The sequence below is a fragment of the Punica granatum genome, chromosome 8 (genome assembly GCF_007655135.1).
Source record: "Punica granatum isolate Tunisia-2019 chromosome 8, ASM765513v2, whole genome shotgun sequence".
Classification (NCBI taxonomy): Eukaryota; Viridiplantae; Streptophyta; class Magnoliopsida; order Myrtales; family Lythraceae; genus Punica; species Punica granatum.
The window spans coordinates 4,450,977-4,467,108 of record NC_045134.1 but is presented as its reverse complement, the minus strand read 5'-3'; the positions used below and the strand labels follow the sequence as shown (position 1 = coordinate 4,467,108).

The 16,132-nt window shown below is 40.0% G+C and overlaps 2 protein-coding genes across 5 annotated transcripts; both read right to left on the bottom strand.

The window, feature by feature from the left end:
• Positions 1-113: 113 nt before the first annotated feature.
• On the bottom strand, positions 114-3,216 carry LOC116188084. 4 transcript variants are annotated; one of them, XM_031517220.1, is made up of 8 exons: positions 2,989-3,213; positions 2,728-2,894; positions 1,768-2,643; positions 1,446-1,693; positions 1,134-1,343; positions 971-1,063; positions 775-882; positions 114-691 (listed from the first exon to the last, which is right to left on the bottom strand). In XM_031517220.1, the coding sequence occupies exons 2-8, from the start codon at positions 2,750-2,752 to the stop codon at positions 335-337; spliced, it is 1,917 nt and encodes a 638-aa protein (XP_031373080.1). In that variant the 5' UTR covers positions 2,753-2,894; positions 2,989-3,213; the 3' UTR covers positions 114-334. The 4 variants fall into 4 exon arrangements, with proteins under 4 accessions (XP_031373080.1, XP_031373079.1, XP_031373082.1 ...); XM_031517219.1 differs by having other exon boundaries at positions 1,768-2,894; XM_031517222.1 differs by lacking the exon at positions 2,728-2,894 and having other exon boundaries at positions 1,768-2,727; positions 2,989-3,211.
• Positions 3,217-3,835: 619 nt separating this feature from the next.
• Positions 3,836-14,458, bottom strand: LOC116188082 (clustered mitochondria protein). Its single transcript, XM_031517217.1, has 29 exons — positions 14,300-14,458; positions 13,915-14,136; positions 13,621-13,682; positions 13,035-13,224; positions 12,814-12,954; positions 12,566-12,722; positions 12,255-12,448; positions 12,041-12,142; positions 11,564-11,699; positions 11,347-11,475; positions 10,816-11,206; positions 10,347-10,451; positions 10,019-10,137; positions 9,411-9,519; positions 9,106-9,321; positions 8,558-8,683; positions 8,307-8,477; positions 7,945-8,031; positions 7,698-7,832; positions 7,315-7,470; positions 6,994-7,062; positions 6,572-6,730; positions 6,350-6,406; positions 6,226-6,266; positions 5,851-5,970; positions 5,320-5,629; positions 5,134-5,241; positions 4,969-5,040; positions 3,836-4,757 (listed from the first exon to the last, which is right to left on the bottom strand). Exons 2-29 carry the CDS (start codon positions 14,126-14,128, stop codon positions 4,308-4,310), a joined length of 4,326 nt encoding a protein of 1,441 aa, XP_031373077.1. The 5' UTR covers positions 14,129-14,136; positions 14,300-14,458; the 3' UTR covers positions 3,836-4,307.
• Between the last annotated feature and the right edge of the window lie 1,674 nt (positions 14,459-16,132).

Below are 16,132 nucleotides of genomic sequence, written 5' to 3'. Positions count from 1 at the left end.
CTGCTGTGTATTTTCTGCAGACAAACAGAGAACCAGAACAATAGTGGGAGAACAAACTTTCGGGAAGCCAAGGAAGATCCCGTAGTCCCATCATATACCAATTAGTCAGGTGCTTTAACAGGCTCGGAACAATCTTAATGGCGGATATATTTTTCATTTCTGGTTCATGTTATAAATGCCAACCATAGCATTCTTTTCGAAGACAGATTTACAAACACATAGGGTTACAAGTACAAATCTAAGTTACAATGTACATACATCGATGATCATGACCCTAGAGATAGAGTAACCGATTCATTTACCGATGTTAATAAAAGAAAACATGTCCTACGCTCTACCGAGGCCTGGCCCTCATTTCTTCCACGATAGAAAATAGGAGATCCATCTTACTTCTGTCCTCCTCCGCCTTCTTCTTCTGCTCTTCCATCTTCTTCCTGTCATCTTCAATCTTTTTCTCCAGCTCCCGGATCCTAGATTGCAGCTCATCATTGCGTTCGCTGGCCTCTCTGAGTTGGTTCATGAGCTCTGTACGACTCGGAGTATTTCCAAACACAGAAGAAGGCGTGGGACCCAGACCAAAACCACGGACCCTGCCGTGCCTCTCGGGTCCAATGATCTGACGATAGATCTCGTCCTCTCTCTTCGAGCTAGAGGAATCTTCCGATTGATTAGACAGATTCTCAAACTTCTCCTACATAAAGGATCTTATTCAATTAGTTATGTAGATAATACACGCGTGTGATAAAGACAAGGGTTTCACATTCAATTTATTACCAGGATCTCTTGGGCAGCAGAGGAACCCACACTTCCATTCTTTTTTGTATAAGCAATACGAAACATTTTCAATTGAGAAGGCTCACGAAGTTCGGGATCTTTTTTAGCCTAAAGTAATAAAATCAATCAACAAATTACCAAATTAGATTTATTTTCCGATAAAAGTGAAGATGTTCAGAAATTTATGTAATTGTACCTCCTCTGCTCTGATTTGAGCATAACTCTTAGAGCCTGTGTAATGTGGGATTACTTGCTTTGCTCGATTGCACTTATTTTTAGCACACTTTTCCTGAAATGTTAAAATATAAATTCATAAGAACATAAAACGTTAATTAGTAAAATCATTGAATTTGTTATACCTTCGTTTCCTCCATGTCATGGTATGAGACAAATGCTGCCCAGTCATTCTTACTGATGCCTTCGGGGACATTTGCTAACCTTTCTTCTGTCGTCTCATATTTATCGTAGTAGTCATGCTTCAAATGATACTTGTGATCACAGAACTTCTTTCCCATTTTCTGCATGATTCTCTCTTTAATCAATGGAGTCTCTGCAAACTCAAATTTTTCCTAAATACATAGAAGCAGTGAAGCAAATATAATATTAGGAAACGCATCTATTACCAACGTCAAGAAGTAGATAGAATATAGCTAATAAATATAGCTCTATACCAAGAGACGAGCGTAGATCTTTTCCCTTGTTTCTTCTGTGACATTTTCCCAATGAAGTAGAGAAATTGGCGCATCGCCACCATTTCTGACAAGATTGCCAAGGTAGCTCGAGAATTTGGAAGCATGTAGACCAATCGGTTGCCCATGTTTATTAAATTCTAATGGAAGCTTTTGACCATTAGGCAATAAAAGAAGCTGAATATTCCGTGTCTTTCCCCATGTTCTCTTTCTTATGGAAGTCGAACCCACTGCAAGAAGAATAAAATAAACTTACTACTAATGTGATGTACAAATCATACAAAAAAATTTCTCAAGCCAATACCTGCACTACTAAAAGTTTCATCAGGTAACGCTTGAGCAGATGTATCGGTTGATTCAGGAAGAGGAACAGATGCTTCATCATTTACACCATGTGACTGTGACTGACTCGACTGAGGCACATCCATTTGAAGTTTTCCACCCACGGATTCAACTGGTAATCTTTGTGCTAGTGCATTGCTTGATTCAGGAATAGGAAGACATGCTTCATCATTTACTGCTCGCGATTGACTTGACCAAGATACATTAGTTCGATGCTTCCTACAAATGATTTCATGCAATAATCCTTGAGCAGGTGCAGGAGTAGAAAGAGACACTGCAACATCCATAGCTTGTGATTGACTAGATCGAGACACACTAGTTCGGCGTTTCCGACCAGCAGGTGCACTGGTCGATCCAGTAATAGGAATGGGTTCATCATCAATAATGGCCTCCAACCGACATGAACAAGAAGCATTACTTCGAAGCTTCCTACTGGCTTTCCATAGGGTAATGTCTGCAGATGCATTGGTTGATTCAGGAATAGGAAGAGAGGCGTCGTGATTCATAGCTTGTGATTGACACAATACAGAAGCAGCGGTCCGGCGCTTTTTTGCAACAGTTTCACATGGTGATCGTTGAGCAGATGCACTGGCTGATCGGGTAACACGAAATCCATCAACTGTAGCATTTATTGATTGACTCAACCGAGCCATTCTACTCTGGCGTTCTCCACTAACGTTTCCATCTGTTAACAATCGAGTGGATGCAACATCTGGCACCGGAATAGGAAGAGATGCTTCCTCCTCATTTATAGCTCCCGACACACTTGACTGAGACACACTAAATCGGCCCCTTTTACCAATGTTATCCTCTGGCAACTCTTGAGTAGATGCATCATCTGATTCAGGAACATGACGAGACGCTGCGTCACTTACAGCTCGCGACTGAGACGCATTATTACAGCCATGAAAAAGTAAACTACCTGTACCCAATATCATCATCATCATCGTCGTCGCAAAAGTAACAGCATTTCACAAAATCAGCAACTTCGACATACTTTAGTAAGAGCGTTTCGCCAATATCCCAAGCAGCGCTACCAGCTCCACACAGATAGCCAGTAGTCGGCGCAGCACAAGCAGAATAGTAGATCTAGTAACGACCAACAACCATAGCCGCTGGTATCAAGCAACATTTGTAGGACCTAATTCCGGGGGCAAAGAGAGAGTGGGAAGAGGAAAAGTACCTTCGGGGGTTTAGAGCTCGAGCTCTCCTTCAGTTAGCCAAGGTGGAGGTGGAGAGGGGGGACGGAGTGAGAAGAGACGGATTCCGGAGGAGAGACCGCTCCGGCAACCGGCAGCAAGCTGACCGATCGGAGCAGGGAGCGACGGCGACGACGATCATCGTCTGTGAAGAGAGCCACTGAGAAAGTGGCAGCCCCTCCTTTCACCGTTTTCCCTTTTTTTTTGAAGAAAAAATTTCCTTCGTTCATCGGGCCGCCACGTCAGCAGGAAGTGTTGTCAGCTGAATTCGCTGACTTGGCACTGTCAGAGGAGACTAAACTCCCGACGAGAATTGTCTTAAACTAGAAATAAACTTCCATCCGAAGCCTCCTTAAAAGGAACAATTTACGCAGACCAATCTCAACGTGTCACATCGGAAATTGTTAAATAATTATCAGTGACAAAATAATAAAAAATTTCTTTTTGTTATTTAATAAAAAAATTATTATTTTGAAATTAATAATAACTTATTACTAATAATAAATCTTATTAAATAACAAATTATATTATTAAATAGCAACAAATATTTTTTGAAACCTCCCTAAAACTCACCTTTTAAAGAGTCTCGATATCCTAATACCATCCCTTAATAAACTATAATTACTTTTATCCACCAACCATCAAGATATAGTCCACCAACTACCAACATGCATAGCCTCTTCGACCAAAAAAAAAAAAGATGAGTCTCGTATCGTTGCGATGTGAGACGGCATTGGAACATGACGAACGGTAACTTCTTCGAGGGAGAAGACATCGACCCACACGGATCTATGCCGTGTTGTTTGAAGAATAGCATACTGAATAAGAATATAGCGAAATGGATTTTGGCTTTGTTATTGGATGTGGGAATAGTTCAATCCCATCTGGGAAGCTGTTTTTACACATTAAAAGGGAGAAACAAGAACAAGACACCTACCATCGAACAATATGCTTCGACAAATTCGCCCCAAAAATACTTATCACATGAGATTCATCCACATGATTTTGCAAAAAAATTCAGGAATATCACGACAAAAGAAAGTCTTGCCTCAAAATTTATTGAATACTTAACCCTGTATCGACCGCACAGTAGTAGTAACCGAATCTTGCAGCAAGATCATACTCGAGACACGCTTCAGAAACCACCCCTCTCATTAGTAAGTTTTGACTTCCAAAACTCCGATTCCTCCTTGAGAATGAAGGACTGATTCTCGAACACTTCCACTTTTCTCCAAAAATAGGTGATATTTGTTTGTCTTCTATGCTCAATGGAAAACGAAAAGTCACAGGACCTCTCACCTTTTTAAACCATGGCTTTAGACAGTGTCTTCTGCTTCTTCGAGTCAAGGGAAGCCAATCCTCGGCCCAAACCGACTGGGGGCTGACCCTGCTGAGAAGTCACCTGTTCTTCCTTTTTATCTTCCCCGCTATTTGTCGTGGCACAAGCTGTGTGCCCATTAATTTCCGTCTTCGTTGCATCTGATTCTTCGTTGTTATTACTAGCCGCTGCCTCTGGAGTCGCACTAGAGTTTATGATGTTGAGGAGTTGGGTGAGGGGCTGTAAGTGGACAGGAACACCATTCTGTCGGATCATGATGCCCCGAGCCGCTGCTTTCTTCCTGGCTTCAGCAGCTGCACGGGCGGCCCTCTCATCAACACCTCTTCCTCGAGCGAGAGTCGGGTTGATCGAGGCACTCGAGCTTCCGGAACCTCCTGCTGCAGCAGCAGCTTGTAGCAACAAGTCAGGATGAGCCTGCCATGACCAAGTTGCATATTTTCAGTTAGGTACATTCACTCCAAGTAAACGACAAAATACTTGATTTTATATGTTCGAAAGTGTTAAAACTTTCGAGATGATGCACTGATCATGTATTTATTTCATGGTTAACAAACAGCTATCAGAACAGTTTGAAACAGCATATCACTTGACATGAGCTGAAAATGGGATGAGGATCCAAAAGTACCTTCAAGAGGTCAATGGCTTTTTGGGTAGACGCAGAGTTTAAAGCCTGTCCTTTCTGCTTCTGAGCGTTCATCTGTCACGCGTAAAATTACACAGAACAAACCCAGGTCAGTGCCTGTTAGGATCATCTAAAAATTCAAAGTAGTTCGTAAAGTAAGTTGCTCACCTGAAGCTCACGCATCTTAAAGGTCTTCATCCAGTTCTGCGAATCCCGCGTTCTTGAGTCCTCCTCACCGAGTTGCTTAACAAGAATGTCATAGGTTTTCTTCTCGTGCTGCAAAAAGGAAGCTACACTGATCAATATATTAATCAAACCCCAACAATGTCAAGTGGTTCACTGCAAAGCACGTACCTGATGAGATAGCTTAAATGCGCCCATGCAGTTGAAAGCAATAGCAAGAGCATGATAGCAAACTGCAGTTTGGATATGTTCTTCTCCTAGAAGCCTCTCATTCTTCTTTAATGCCTCCTGGAGATACCGAAGGGCAGTATCCATCTTCCCTATGTCTTGATACATCATCGCAACATTGATGAAGGTAGCAGCAACATCGGGGTGATCAGCGCCTGATGAAAGGCTCAGCAAGAGTAGGGCCCGTGACATGTGCCGGAGTGCGAGCTCTGTTTGGTTCAGCCCGTGGTAGAAAAGTGCCATATTGCCATAACTGAGCCACAGTATATTAACAATGTGGAGAATTAGGATACAATATGAGCAAAAGAGAGAGAGAGAGAGAGATCTATCCTCTGGCTCCATCCATTGTCATCATGACTATGTCGAAATGAAACTTTAACTTCAAAACGACATCTAAATATCCAGACGACAGAGTCTGATAACTACCTTTATGTAAGATCTTTAATGCAAAATGACATAGGATCGGGACAATACCTGTGAGCAGTATCAGGGTGGTCTAAGCCTAGGCAGCGTTCATTTATGATCAATTCCTTGTGCTGTTGCATAATTGCACCAGCCATGTCCCCTGCATGATATAGAACCATGGCGAGATACCTGGCGAGTTCAAAAAAATGAGGGCTCTTCTCATGGTGGACAATAAGAAAGGAAAGAAATCAATATATAGGCCTAAAAATTTGAACATCAGGTTGAACAGAATTATCATTATCGTGAAAGATGGTTCAATGGAAGAGCAGTTTTGTTGCTTTAGATGACTTGAAAAATCAAAAAAATGAGGGCTCTCGTAATTGGTGGAAAAAAAGAGAGGAAAGTGATTTCAGCAAAATGCCAGAGAGTGGAGACCATACATACCGGCAGCAATTAGCCACCTCACGGTGCATCGGACCAGTGACCTACAAATTCATAAAGAAAAGTATGACCTACGTAAGCTGACAAAAACTAAATACCAATTAAGATGAAATGGAACAATGATTACCTGCTGAAGCATTGAAAATGCCTCAGAAAACAATGTGTAGGCTTCACTGAGCATGCCCTGAAATATGCATCGAAAGGACTTCAATAAAGTAATCAAGAAAAAGACTCTTTTTACCCATTGTACACTTCATATATACTTCAAAGTAATTCAGAAGTGAGTGTACAGATCAGACCGATGCTTAACTCCAAGACAATAGGAATTCTTAGACCAGAAGTACTGTACCTCAGCCAGCTGGACTTTTCCAAGTTCCACAAGGTCCTTCGCCTCTGAACATACAGGAATTGAATGCTTCACCACTGGTTGGATATTCAAGATATCAGATGGCTGGAATGGTGCAGAGCCATTAAGATCATATTTGCGAGCAGCAAGAGAGATGCCAACCTGTGGGAGGAGGCAATATTAAAACATTTGATCATAGAAGCAGAACTATAATAATTTTGACAAACCCAAGAAATAACCCAAGTAATACAATCATAATTTTTTTCGTAAACAAGAAAAGAACACATGGCATAAGCATGAGATGATCAGCTTGAAAAAGCTAATGCTTTATGCGGCCAGCTTTGTTGATGCAGAGAAAGAAACGGCAGAGTATCTTCCATGTGCAAAAGAAAAACCAACTAAGAGAGATAGACCGGCATAGTTACCTTTTGGCAAAAGTTGCGGATAACTGCAACTTTCTTAACCCGAGACCTTGCATCCTCCGCCAAATCAAACTATTAAAAAATAAATTGAGATTAATGAATAGAAAAGGTATTACCAAAGAAAAGAAAAAGGTGAGAGAAAATTGATCTGCTGTAAAGTGTGAATTATGACTAGCCGAATAAACTGGTTTAACTTCCTCATAATCTATTAACTACCTTTAGGCAATGACATGGTATAGATTGTGGGGTCCATGGTACCTCCCCCTATGGCAGGGTGAAGTAACAAAACCAAATCATGGGAAAAGAAAAATATTATATTGTCACCTTGTATTTCACTTTCGCAAATTCTTGTATATCAGACCAAATGGAGTCTGAGCTGAAATTCCTGTATGAAGATTGATTCTTTTTTGTAGATGTTCTGCCTTTCCACCTTGATTGTCCCCTCGGTGATTTGCCAGAAGAATGGTGGCCAACCTGATCCTGATCGTAATGAATATAAGAATATTAGTGAAACATGAATTGAAATTACGTCCACAATCAAATTGCACAACTACCAAAATAATAGTAATATGTCTCATATCATGCATGAACCTCTTCCTATGAAAGATCTTTAATTTCAATCTGCAACATTTGATAGAGCATAATATATGATGCACATATTCAAACCATAGATCCTCAGGAACCAAAAATCATCCACACCCCGGTACCTTCTTTTGGATCCTTGACGGTGTACTGTTATTAGTGCCTTTTGAACCAACAGCTTGAGAATTTCCAAAGAAGCAGTTCAAGAAGTGAGATATTGCAGGCCCAAGATCATGATCTTCTGCATCCCTCAGAGCATCCTACAATATCCACAATATTGGGATTCTTTATGTTAATGTTATACCCAGTGAAAGCACGTTTTCTTTACAGTAGCATGATGCTGAGACCTTAAATTTTCAAGACAAGGCTAACCTTGAAAATATGCTTCGCCGACCTGACCACGATTTCATTAGAACAAAGATCCCAAAGATGTGGCATATGTCTTGTCCCATCAGCCACCTAGTATGATGATAAAGAAATATTAGAAGCTTTGAGCTGACAAACTACAGGATATATTATATATAAAAGGATTTAATACGGAATATCAATAGACTGATCTTCCACGCATTCTTATTAACCATTGGAGTTCCTTGCAATATAAACCATCTTATTTAACATTCCCAAAGTAATAAAACGTCACTAAGGAATACAATCATAGCTCATGCATTTACTTTCAATTTCAAGTATATATTCAATGCTCCAAAAATTAAACAAAAAAGTCAAACAATTCATACCTTTCCAATGTAACGAACATTAATTCCATGCGCGTGGAGTGCTTCAGTTAATGTCTGACCATCCATAGGTGAAACTTCAAGGGTGCAGAGATCTTGTATAAATTTTGGAAGCACCACTTCTGTAAGGTAGGAACTAACTTTCCTCACATTTTCTTCATCTGCCTCTATTTCCTGACGAGTTCGATAAAGTAAGTAAGAAAATCTGAATTGGATGTAAATAAGAAAATTTCTACATTACCCTAAAAACTTGCCTCTTCACTGCCAGCCAACTTGAATTCGGTGAAGACATTAGGGTTAAAAAGTATCTCCTCACTTGATTCAGCAGGCACAGGAGCCGATTGTGACAAAGAATCTTCCATTTTCTGTTTTGCAATGTCCTGAAATAATTCTTCGTGAATCACACAAACCAAAGGGGCTAATTGCTTAAACCAAAGGTGCTAGTCGCTTAGACATCAACAAGAATCGATTGGTACAACTATGTCCCTACAATCTAATTAAACTTTTTGTTTGAGACATGGAAAGAACTTCCACACAATCTTCTCCTATATGATTAAAAATTCTCTCAAAGAACAACTGAGGTATATATGGATGAGAGAAACAAAAGGCGACAGAAAAGGTAGATGCGGAACCAGACTGGATAAAAACAATCAGTGACAAAATCGAATCCGTTAAATACAAGAATTTTCAAATTAGTGCTTCAGCCAAAACTTCATTTAGATCAGTCATCTAAAGATGGATTTCTGACGTTATTAGAAAATTACAAGCGAAGACTGGCCTAAAGAAGAGAATTTAATGTTACCTTGCTTCCTGATGGTTCAACATCAGCCTCAACTTTGACTTTCTCATCAACCTTTTCAGTTCTCCCATGATCATCAGCAACAGCCCCAAGCTTTGCTTGCTGCTCAGCCTCTTCCTTATTGGTTGCATTTTCATCAGCAACTGTAGAGGAATTTGCTGCCATATCAGCACCAGCATCTGATTTAGACTTATGCTTTGATTTCTCTGCAGCTTGGGCCTTCTCCAATTAAAACAAATTTCACTAGGTCAACACAAATGTATGAAGAGAATGTCATCATATTTAAAAATGACAAGGTCTGCACCCACCTGACAATACGCAGTGACCAATTCAGGCCGCAATATACAAAATCGAGAGCCTGGTCCCGTATGGTTTGCATCACGAGGTGTTACTCTCATCAAATCAAGAAGATAGTGCCTGAATATAAAGAAGAGTGTAAGAAGAGCAAAAAGTCTGCCATGAAGCTACTAATCAAATGCGCAGCTTTCTGAAAGAGGTGAAGAGGAACTGAGTTGGATTCATCCTCCATCACACTAATTTCACATAGTATGGCTTTCATGAAGATCAAAGGGCATCAAAAAAGTTTCATAAATAACTATTCCGCAAGTCCAAATATATAGCAGTCTGAAGCTCCTAAACAAGCCCTCAACGGAATCTTTTTGAACTCTTCCTTTTCAGGCTTTCAGAAATACCATTCCATATCTTCTCTCATACTAGAGAATCACCTTTCTTTCATTAAACTCCTTCCTCGGATAGTATGTCCTTCCCGCAAAGCAAGACATTTCAGGCATCACATAACATTGATATGCATAACCAAGTCATGGACAAGTAGAGCTGATACGCACTGCTGAGTCACAGAATCCACTAGCAAAGTTACAAGAAATTTAGAGATATATGATAGCAGAAGGAAGTTCACCTATCATCACTGCCAACAATGCCCTTGCATTCCACTGGTGCTGCCAGTTTAAAGACATTTCCAGAGCCGTCAAGCACTGCATGTTCTTTCAGATGAAGGCTTTTTGCAGCCTCTAAAACCTAAGAAACGCAAAGGAAAAGGCTCATTATAATTCATTTGATATCATACGAAACAATTGTGGAGATTCAAGCTTGAACAATGTTGCTGGCTAGAAATGGTAAAGGACCAGCACTAGCTATCAACTATAAAGCAGTTTCTACATCATAAATACTAAGTACTATCACATAAATAATATATAACAGAACTTGCTACTGCCGCTTTTCTGCACCTTAGAATGAAAATCTTCATTCCAGCATATCTTCTTGCCATTGTCAACAGAACCATACAAAAGGGAATCTGATTTATCCCCTTGAAGAATACCGGGCAAGACACTCTGCAAGAAATAGCAAATTTAATTGATTAAGATAGTGAGTAAAAATAGGAATCCAGAATAAAGGCATGGTTAAGAAGGAAAATTCACTCTGTTGGGGTGGGGTGGGGTTGGGACAATTACACAAAGAGGACAGATTAAATGAAATTTTTCTCAGATCAAACAAAGATCTTCTTGCATTTTCATGCTCTTTTGGTTGCCGAAAGGATCACCAATGCAAAGGATATGAACATGGATGTCATTTCCATTATCAATAAATAGCTAAAAGGCTATGCCGGCATTTCAAGATAATCTATAAAAAACCTAAATCCAGTGCAAACTTACGGTCTTAAGAAATAGAAGCAGAATGAAAGTATTCTTCACTCACCTGTGCAACCACTCTATGGCCCCTGTAATCAATTATGGCCATCGCAAGATTGTACAGTCCAGGAACATCAGCCTCTTGATATGCTTTGGTTCCTTTAAGATCATTATTTGCAGATGCATATGTAGCCTGTTCACTGTCAGTGATCTGAGTCTCAGCAGATAACTCAGGCTCCAGTTCAACTGCACCAGCATTTCCCCCAATATTTGACCCTTTAATGTTTTCTCCATTTCCACTAATTGCATGTGGTAAATCACCAGCTGACGTATCAGAAGATGTACCCATTGAACTAGTGCCCACATTAATTGATGTAGAATCAACAGCACGCTTCTTGGAAAGCTGCTCAATGTCCGAATCAACAGCAAAACTAAAGAATATATTGTTGTGAACGTACCTGAATCCAATAAATATAATACTAATTTCATTACCAAAAAGAGAAGCACGAGAATGATAAACTCTTAAATATCAGTAAACAAAAGAAACCATGAGATGATACTAGAACAATTAGAAAATATTGTTGCCAGGCATACTAACATATGAAAGCACTCAGGATCAGTAGGATTTATTGGGGGTATGCATCTGCTAATGACTCCCATTGCACCGCTGACTGCTGCATCAACGAAGTCAGAAGTCACCTTGTAGAGAGCCCTATCACGCAATATCCTGCAACAGCAAATTTTCACAATAAAGTTTTAAAAAAAATAGAATTTCAATGTCCATAATAGCATGTCACTCAAAACATGTCATATACCTTTCATGAGGCGTTGTATGGGGAAACTCACGACAGGATTGCAACTCCTCATTCCAATCTCGCTGCATGCCAATCAGCTCACTACCATATGAAAGAGTTAGTGCATCCTCAGCTCTGGCTGCATCACGCTTGTGATCTGACAACCGGATTTAATACGTAAGATCTTCCAATATTATCACCTCCCTTTTTTGCACTATATGCAGTTTATTGATTCGGTGAGGGTATAATATCCTTGTAGCTATTCTTTTAAAAGATATAACATCTGAAAGGATTATTACATGCCATCAGGCCAGTATGAAAAAACAGATCCTCAGAAAAGTACCAACAACTAGCCCAAGGCCAATTCTTCTTCTTACTAAAATAATAGTATTAAATTGAGGCAGCATTACAGATGCCTAGAAGCAGCAATATGTTTACTGGCGCAGAAGCATGAAATGAATCCGTCTTTGCAAATATGAATGTCAGAATTGCACTTACCAGGAATGGGATATTGTCCCAGCCATGAATTTGGAGGCAACAGAGATTGAACATTCTCAAATGGATGTGCGGAGGCCTTCCGCTCCAAGATTTCACGAAAAGCTTCAAAATACAATTTTATTGAAATAAGTTATAGGACAAGAACATATTAATGTCGAGTATGCTATTGCTAGGCTCCGCTTGAAATTTTAACACAACCAAGTTTCACTTGTACCTTTTTTGAACTTAGAGCTGATCTTCTGCAGCAGCCCCACAAGTGTGGTTGCTTCAGCAGCAGCTTTACCCGGCCTTGGGTCAAGAGTATTTCCAGAGCTTGAATTGACATAAAAAGTCTTTGTGGTTCCGGTGATACAGAATGTATTTCCCTCTAATGTTACTACATCCAAGTAAATCAGATCTCCAACAAGCCTGAAATCAGAAGGGAGACTTTAACTGAACATTTCTACCGGAAAAAAATTCAAGTGCCAAATTTCCAAAAGAAAAAAGAATTACAAACTGACAATTAGAAATGTCAAGACAATATACCTTCTATAGCTTGGAGGTGGATTAAAAGACGAAAATACGATGCTTTCCACACATTTAATTTCTTTTGACATAGATGATAGCAAATTGCCCAATGACATTGTAACATCCTCCATAAGACCCAAACCATCAAGCTCCGGCACCTCAATTTTGGAGGCATCTGGAATATAATAGATTTTAGTAACAGTTAAAATAAAAAACATTCAACTAGATCGACAGATTATACAAACAGAATTAGCATAAATACAAACCTTTAACACCAGAAGCCTTATTTTGAGCTGTCTCGTACTGCAGAGCAAGCGAGGTTGATACAGAGGCATGAAGTGTGGAAAGAGACAGCAAATCTCTTGTCCGATGAACATGAGCCCTAATTGATCTGTCGTCATAGAGTGCTGCCATAACAATCAATTGCCACGTTAATGACAGGAAAACTAATTTCAAAATAGCCGAACCCATTGATGCTTGACCTTACCAGGAACCATTTCCAATGTGCAACTGCCAGTAGTGATATCAGCTACTTCAGAAATCTCATTGTAGTCCTCAAGGTAATGACTCGAACCATCCTTTGTGTGCAGGATCAAATCATAGCATGTGTGGAAACATGTCTCTGGGGCATCAAGGAGAAACTGTCTGATATCCATCACAGAGTCCCCTGGATTTAACTGCAAAAGCCAAAAAACCAATTTATAGACTGACCAATTTGTATGGTTAATTACAGCAGACAACGAGCATAAAGTAAAGCCAATCATAAGATCTGTTCTCATCGATAACACGCAGAAGACAAATGTGATGACAGCACTATTGCCTTTATTTCACCCTCAACCTACACTTACAGCCATAACCTTTACTATGACATAACCACATGTGTGCCCATTGAGGTTCTCACCCTCCCTTCCTAGTTCTAACTAGGGAACTTACTACCAAGAAGAGACAGGCATCTCAGGCGAGAAAGTTTCATAGAAACATTATATAAACCAGTAACGGACTCGAAACATGAAGCAACTGTAGAAATCTCTCATGACTTGAGCTCGGGATAACGAATAGCTCCCGACTCTCACCTGCAGCTCCAGCTTTTCCCCGCTTTGTGTTTTGACAGGCACTGGGTAAAGATGAAGATCACCTGCATAGCCAGAAGGTCCTAAAGTTAAGCTCACAATTGAGAACAGTTGAAACAGAGCACCAGAGTCATAGATATTCTAAACAGAGCAATCCAAATATGGCGAACCCACTCCCAGAAAGAAACGTACAACAACCATATGTATATGTGTATGTATTTCGTCTAATATATAACGACACTCAAGAAACAGATTGAAGAATCTGAAAGCAATTCAGTAGGATAGTCAAGTCATTGCCTTGCTTAGGTTGGGCCGCAGAATCGGAGTTCTCCGACTCCTTCGCCTCGGGCTTCAGCTCAGCTCCATTTTCGTCGGCCACACTCGGCTCCGGGGAGGCACTCGCATTCTCTTTCGCGGCGGCGCCAGAAGGCTGAGCATGAGCCGACTCAGCGGAGCTCGTATTGCCATGAGAACCCCGACGGTTCCTCCCCTTGTTGGACTTCCCCGCCATCCAACCTCCTGCAGCACACGGAGCAGCGCCAATTAAGCTCGAAACGAATAACCACTGCCAGCGTTCAGTCAACCGGCACTGACTCCGAGACCGGGACGGACGTAATCGTATAACAGACTCTTTTTTAATGCAATAATGGATTCGGAGTTCCACAGTATCGCCGGAGCTGACCTTGTGCAGAGAGGATGAGCTGAAGGCGGAGAGAGGACTGTGGAATGGTTATGGCAGTGAAATGGAAATGATGGGAAATTGAATGATACGAGGAAGAAGAAGAAGAAAGGCTTCGGCCTTTTTTTTTTTTTTTTCTTTGGGGTTTTGTTATTTGTATCAGAACCCCATAAGCCAAATCTTTGGGCGTACAGCAGAAACCCTAGAAAAAGGAGAGAGGGCTGATCCACGGCCCAGTCGACATGGCCCAATATAGGCTTGACAATTTGATTCCTGACTTTCGTAAGTTACATCAATTAGATCCCTGACTTATTTTTTGCAGCAATTTGATCCTTGAATTTATCGATTTGCATCAATTTGATCCCCTACTTTTCCAATTTACTTCAAATAGGTCATTTTTACGTTAATTACATCACCAACTAAATGAAATTACATCAATTACATCCTCAAATTAAGGAAGTTAATTAATTGCATTATACACTATATAAGTTGGGTTCTTTATGACGCAATATACATTAAGCAGGTCCTTTATGGTACATTAATTAGGTCTTTCCATCAAAATTCGTCTGACAGTATTACATCATTTAGATTCTTGCTTTCTTTTTTTTTATAATAGAAAATTTTAAAAAGAAATAGTGGGGGCCAATGGGGGCTCCCCGCCAACGACCTTGCCTTGAGGGAGAGGTCACTAGAGAGTCCAGCATCTAACGAGCAGGTTGCCAGCGAGGGAGACTCCATCGAGACTCTCCCCTATATTCCCTATGTTTTTCATCTATTTTGAAAAACATATGGAAACAAGGGCGAGCTCCGATGGGGGCTCCCCTCAATTTTTTTTATTTAAAAAAAAAAATACGACGAAACGACGTCATTTTGAATGGCGGGCTCAATATGACTTCATTTGAACCTTTTTTTAAAACAACAAAACGACGTCATTTTGAATGGCGAGTTCAATATGACTTCATTTGAACCCAAAACGACGTCGTTTTGGGTTCATCCCCTCAAAATGACGCCATTTTGTCGTCTTTTTAAAGCCTCCATTTTTCAATTTTTCTTAATTTTTTCTATTAGATAGAAGTAAAGCAAAAAAAAAACAAAGAAATGACCTAAATAATGTAACATGCTCCACAGTTAACGTCATGTTTAATGCCATGATGATGGAATGACCTAATTGACAGACCAAAAAGAGCTCTTTACGTATTTTATATAAAAAAAAATGACACAATTGATATAGTAATAACTTTTTGGTAAAGGATGTAATTGATATCATTTTCTTCAATGGAGGATGTAATTGATTTACAAGGACCAAATTGATGCAATTAACAAACTCAAGGACTATATTGATGCAAAAAAATAAATTAGGGACCCGATTCACGTAACCTGCGAAGTCATTGATCAAATTGCCTATTTACTCTTTTTTTCCCATTTTTTTTTTTTTTTGGTTTTAGGGTTTTGTTATTTGTTTTAGAACCTCATAAGGCAAATCTTTGGGTGAACAACAGAAACCTAGAAAAAAGAGAGGTGGCTAATCCACGGCCCAGTCGACATGGCCCAATATAGACTTGAAAAGAATAAACACTGCTAACAGGTGCTACATTCAGTCAATCGGCACTGACTCCGAGACAGGGACAAGGTAATCGGATAAAAGAAGCTTTTTGGATGCAATAGTGGATACGGAGTTTAGCAGGATTGGCGGAGCTGACCTTATGCAGAGAGGATGAGCTGAAAAGAAGCGGAGAGAGAACTGTGGAATGGTTATGGCAGTGAAATGGAAATGATGGGAAATTGAATGATGTGAGGAAGAATAAGAAGAAGAATAAAGGCTTTGTGTGTCCTTTT

What these genes read in the sequence shown, in the direction of transcription:
- LOC116188084 (XM_031517219.1), bottom strand. Translation starts at nt 2,752, where the DNA reads ATGATGATGATGATATTGGGTACAGGTAGTTTACTTTTTCATGGCTGT. An exon ending in TGAAACTTTTAGTAGTGCAG is followed by an intron (nt 1,694 to 1,767) that starts GTATTGGCTTGA and finishes TTCTTCTTGCAG; the next exon opens with TGGGTTCGACTTCCATAAGA. An exon ending in ATGACATGGAGGAAACGAAG is followed by an intron (nt 1,064 to 1,133) that starts GTATAACAAATT and finishes TTAACATTTCAG; the next exon opens with GAAAAGTGTGCTAAAAATAA.
- LOC116188082 (XM_031517217.1), bottom strand. Translation starts at nt 14,128, where the DNA reads ATGGCGGGGAAGTCCAACAAGGGGAGGAACCGTCGGGGTTCTCATGGC. An exon ending in CGTCAAGGATCCAAAAGAAG is followed by an intron (nt 7,471 to 7,697) that starts GTACCGGGGTGT and finishes CATTACGATCAG; the next exon opens with GATCAGGTTGGCCACCATTC. An exon ending in TTGCGAAAGTGAAATACAAG is followed by an intron (nt 7,063 to 7,314) that starts GTGACAATATAA and finishes ATTTTTTAATAG; the next exon opens with TTTGATTTGGCGGAGGATGC.